General features: G+C 47.5%; 1 protein-coding gene across 1 annotated transcript in view; it reads right to left on the minus strand.

Annotated features, from left to right (window-relative positions):
- col11a2 (collagen, type XI, alpha 2) overlaps positions 1-5,000 on the minus strand; it is a gene marked incomplete at both ends in the record, with an annotated part of 67,108 nt that overhangs the window by 26,166 nt on the left and 35,942 nt on the right. Inside the window, 7 exon segments of the mRNA XM_080531956.1 lie at positions 836-880; positions 1,160-1,213; positions 2,026-2,070; positions 2,905-2,958; positions 3,277-3,321; positions 4,105-4,158; positions 4,839-4,892. Coding sequence (XP_080388082.1) covers positions 836-880; positions 1,160-1,213; positions 2,026-2,070; positions 2,905-2,958; positions 3,277-3,321; positions 4,105-4,158; positions 4,839-4,892 — 351 coding nt within the window.

Here is a 5,000-nt window from a genome sequence, read left to right on the forward strand (position 1 = left end):
GTCTGTACTGGTCTGTGATGGTCTGTACTGGTCTGTACTGGTCTGTACTGGTCTGTACTGGTCTGTGATGGTCTGTACTGGTCTGTACTGGTCTGTACTGGTCTGTACTGGTCTGTACTGGTCTGTACTGGTCTGTACTGGTCTATACTGGTCTATACTGGTCTATGATGGTCTGTACTGGTCTGTACTGGTCTGTAATGGTCTGTGATGTCTGTACTGGTCTGTGATGGTCTGTGATGGTCTGTACTGGTCTGTACTTGTCTGTACTGGTCTGATGGTGAATAGTGATCAGTGTAGTGGTCTGATAATGTGAAGAGCTATCAGATCGTCATCATTTCTTAAGCGATATCCATATGATGTCTCCAGAGACTGTATATTCAACAGAGGTAAACCAAGGCAAGGCCAGTTTATTTGTGTAGCACATTTCATACAACAGGGGCAATTCAAGTGCTTTGTAAAGGTAAATATTCACAACAAACTATCTCTACCCCCTTTCCTAGCCCAGCGGAGGCTGGCGGAGGTAGAAATCGGAGAACGTCCTCATTGTAATGCACACTGCGTGGTTGACACCATTTGTCATTGCATCCCCCCGTGCATTACAATGAGCCCGTCCTCCGATTTCTACCTCCACCGGCCTCCCCCTGTATCCTAGCATTCTGGAATGTTCAGGACTTCTAGCATTCTGGAATGTTCAGGAGTTGGTGGACACCATGCCTAGGAGACAAACTTGCATCTGTAACAGACGCTAACAAAATCTCCATGGAGATTCATCATCACCACCACCAACTCCTTCCTGACACAGTCTCATGCTGACAAAATGACTGCCTCCTCTTACCTTCTCTCCTGGGGGGCCGTTGGCTCCCTGTGGTCCTGGCATACCCTGGAACACGACACAAAGATGGCGTGTGAGACAAACATACAAGTCACGTGACACGGGCAGAAATACAGTTACTGTAGCTTGTGATTCCACTGTTGGTTGGCGTTGTCATACTTTTTACTTTGTCTACTTTTTAAATTATAAATCGTTTTAGGACTGAGGGGCTAGAGAGATGACATGTGACATGTGACTGCAGGATACAATAAGAGACATTTTTCAATTGCTGTTTTTAAAAAATATATATGATTTTTTTTATGTGTGTCAGGATGTGGGACGCCTCACCTGTGTTCCTCCTGTTCCCTGCTGACCTGGGGGACCTGGCTCTCCTTGGGGACCCTGAGGGAGGGGAGGGAGAGGAGGAGAGGAGAGGAGAGGAGAGGAGGAGAGGAGGAGAGGAGGAGAGGAGGAGAGGAGGAGAGGAGAGGAGGAGAGGAGGAGAGGAGAGGAGAAGAGAGGAGGAGAGAGGAGAGGAGAGGAGAGGAGGAGAGGAGGAGAGATGGAGAGGAGGAGAGGAGGAGAGGAGGAGAGGAGAGGAGAGGAGAGGAGGAGAGAGGAGAGGAGAGAGGAGAGATGAGAGGAGAGAGGAGAGGAGAGAGGAGAGAAGAGGAGGAGAGGAGAGGAGATGAGAGGAGAGGAGAGGAGAGGAGGAGAGGAGGAGAGGAGGAGAGGAGGAGAGGAGGAGAGGAGAGGAGAGAAGAGGAGAGAGAGGAGAGGAGAGAAATGAAAGGAGAGGAGAGAGGGAGATGAGAGGAGGAGAGATGAGGAGAGGAGAGGAGAGGAGAGGAGGAGAGAGATGAGAGGAGAGGAGAGAGATTAGAGGAGGGAGGAGAGAGATGAGAGGAGAGAGAAGAGAGATGAGAGGAGAGGAGAGGAGAGGAGAGGAGAGGAGAGGAGAGGAGAGGAGAGGAGAGGAGAGGAGAGGAGATAGATATGAGAGAGAGATGAGATAAGAGGAGAGGAGAGGTGAGAGGAGAAAGATGAGAGAAATGAAAGGAGAGGAGAGGAGAGGAGAGAGAGATGAGAGGAGAGGAGAGAGGATTGAGATGTTAAGAATTAGTTTACTCTTTTGGCATACGTCAATACTGTACATGAATACTGTTTCAATGTTCAGCGGCGCAGTGGGTGATATAACGTTCACTGCAACTAACCAAGTTTCCTTTAGGACCGTGGGGACCGTCGTTTCCTCTCACGCCCTGAAGAGAAGGAGAAGAAAAGACAAGAATCGTCACGTGTAGCATGTAAATATAGAAGAGTAAATACAGATTGTAAAGTAAATAAGATCGTTTTCCAGTTATTAATAGCTACAGCACAACAGACCTGGTTAACTGTCACCAACTGACAAATAATTCTGGAACTCGCCAAGTGTTCTATGTGGTGTTTTACCTAGCAACAACACTCTGATTGGCTACCAAAATGAAGCATCATCATTTATGCATTTCTGGTGAATAAAAGTCACCCATGGCACTCTAGTATGTTGACAGTTTACAGTTTGGGCGACTTTAAATGAGTTAAAGACTGTTCTAGTGTGGGAGCTTGGTCACGTTGGACAGTTTTAGGATGTGATATTGTGGGTTTGGAGGTGGTCTTAAGTGTTCAGTGGTGACTGGGCAAGAAACAGTTAGTGGTCCATTTTGGCTCCGTTTTGGGATAAATTGTGTATTTCTGTGTTGTGCTTGCTTACATTATAGTGAGGGTTGTGTGGGGTTACAGCAATTGTTGTGGACATTTTGGGACGAAACTGGTTTATTCCAGTGTGGTTACTGTACGTTGTAGTGTATCAGAGGGTATTCTGGGGTTCCAGCAGGCATAAACAGGTTATGTGGTTGTTAAGAGCCACAACCGCTAGAGGGAGCCACACTTTTTCCGTCAATTTAGCGCAAGCTACCACACACTGTTGCTACCCCCCGTCGACGAAACACCCGTCAATCTGGGCCTGGGTTACAGCAAGCATTGTGGGACATTTTGGGATAAACTGTGTGTGTATTCCAGGGTGGTTTGCCACTGTGTGTGACTGTGTGTTTACTTACAGGAGGGCCGGAGATGCCTGGTGGACCTTTAGGCCCCAGCAGACCACGAGGACCCTAGACAAGACGCAACAGACACACACACACACACACACACACACACACACACACACACACACACAGAGAAGAGGCCAGGGCAGGTCAATAACACTCTTGCTGACAAAATGGCCACCGTCATAAGCAACTTGCAGGCCCTCCATGTTGTATCCAAGGAAACCAAGAAGAACGGTGAGAACAGGAAGTGAACAGGTGAGAACAGGAAGTGAACAGGTGAGAACAGGAAGTGAACAGGTGAGAACAGGAAGTGAACAGGTGAGAACAGGAAGTGGGAGGGAAGCCAGACAGTGACGGACGTCAGATCTGAGAAACACTCACGGATTCACCTGGGAGTCCTCTGACTCCGATGTCTCCGTCGTCTCCCTGGCAACAGACACAGAGAGGGAGGAGTTTAACGGGAGCAGAGCCAGGTGTAATAATAATAATAATAATAATAATAATAATAATGATAATAATAATAATAATAATAATAATAATAATAATAATAATAACACATTAGACTTATATAGCGCTTTTCTATACGCTTTACAAACTGAGAAGATCGAGTAGTAATAATAAAAAGACACAAAAAAGAAATAGAAGAAAGTATAGGGGGCCTAATTAAGGTAGTGCTGGGGACACATGGGAAGGGGAGGGGAGGGGGAGAGGGTTAACTGGTGAAGGCGAGCTTGAAGAGGTGGGTTTTGAGGGCTTGTTTAAATGTTTGCAGGTGAACACACGTCAGGTGTTGGCCTGTCTGATGTGGTTGGGGAGGGCGTTCCAGAGGGACGGGGCTGCGGCTGAAAAGGCCCTATCACCCCAGGTCTGGATAGGTGTGTGTGTGTGTGTGTGTGTGTGTGTGTAGCTGAGCAGGAGGCTGGGGGGAGGTAGAAATCGGAGGACGGGGCTCGTTGTTAATGCATGGAGGAACGGAATGAGGAAGTTGTGGTGTGTTTTGTGACACCGTTCCTCATTCCGTTCCTCCATGCATTTACAATGAGTCCCGTCCTCCGATTTCTACCTCCACCAGCCTCCCCTGGTGTATTGCATTCTGGGTTCAGATTACTGGCTTGTTGAGCCTCATCATCCTGCACTTCTCTGGCTCCTCTGTAGTGGTTAGGAACTGACCAGGCCTCTAACGCCTCCTGATTTTCCTGATTTCCTTACCCTCTCTCCGTCCTCCCCGGTGGGTCCTTGGACACCCAGGCCTCCTGTGTCACCCTGGAGAGATGGAAGGAGGGATGGAGGACTTCATCACACACATGTGTATCACACACATCTGAATCACATTATGTCTTGTACTATCTATCTATCTATCTATCTATCTATCAATAAAGTATCTATCTATCTATCTATCTAAAAAAGGTACACTTTTTTATCTTGAATTATGCCTATTGCCTTATTGTCTTGTGCTGCGATGTCAGGAACCGAAGCTGTACACATTCAACACACTCCTATCCCAACTCTGTTCCCTCCTGATTGGTTGGGATGGGGTCTGCTTCTCCTGTACATGTTGACACGTCTTGTTGAGTCTCAACAGCTTCCTGGTTGAGTCATTCTCCCAGCAGCTTGTTGATATTGTGTGATATATATTTCCTATTACAACCGATTGTGATTGGTCGAGAGGGTGTTCCGTTCCAGAGTCAGAGTTCCACTGAGTCAAAGTTACAGAACCAGCTCTGGTTCCAAACTTTTGATCTGGATCAGAATGACCCAGGATCAGATCAAACTGGCTGATTTCCCCTAAATCAGCCAGAGAGATCCGATCCTGGATCAGAGAACTCAGAGAACTCTGAGAACTCTCATTCACATCCAGATTTAAACGTTTTGAACAACTGGGCCCCTGGCCACCTCACACACCTACGTCTGGTACTTGGTATAGAAGCTGCTGTGGGACTCACCCTGTGACCCTTGTCTCCTGGCAAACCTGGCAGCCCATCGAATCCACGATCTCCCTGAGAGGGACAGACACAGACAAGATTCAGACTCACAAAACGTTATTGTCCCCGTCTCTTGGGCAATTTTGGTTTGCAGCTGTATGAAAAGACATTTACAAAACACTG

Source organism: Nansenia antarctica (genome assembly GCF_963989245.1).
Source record: "Nansenia antarctica genome assembly, chromosome: 5".
In the NCBI taxonomy this organism is placed as follows: domain Eukaryota; kingdom Metazoa; phylum Chordata; class Actinopteri; order Argentiniformes; family Microstomatidae; genus Nansenia; species Nansenia antarctica.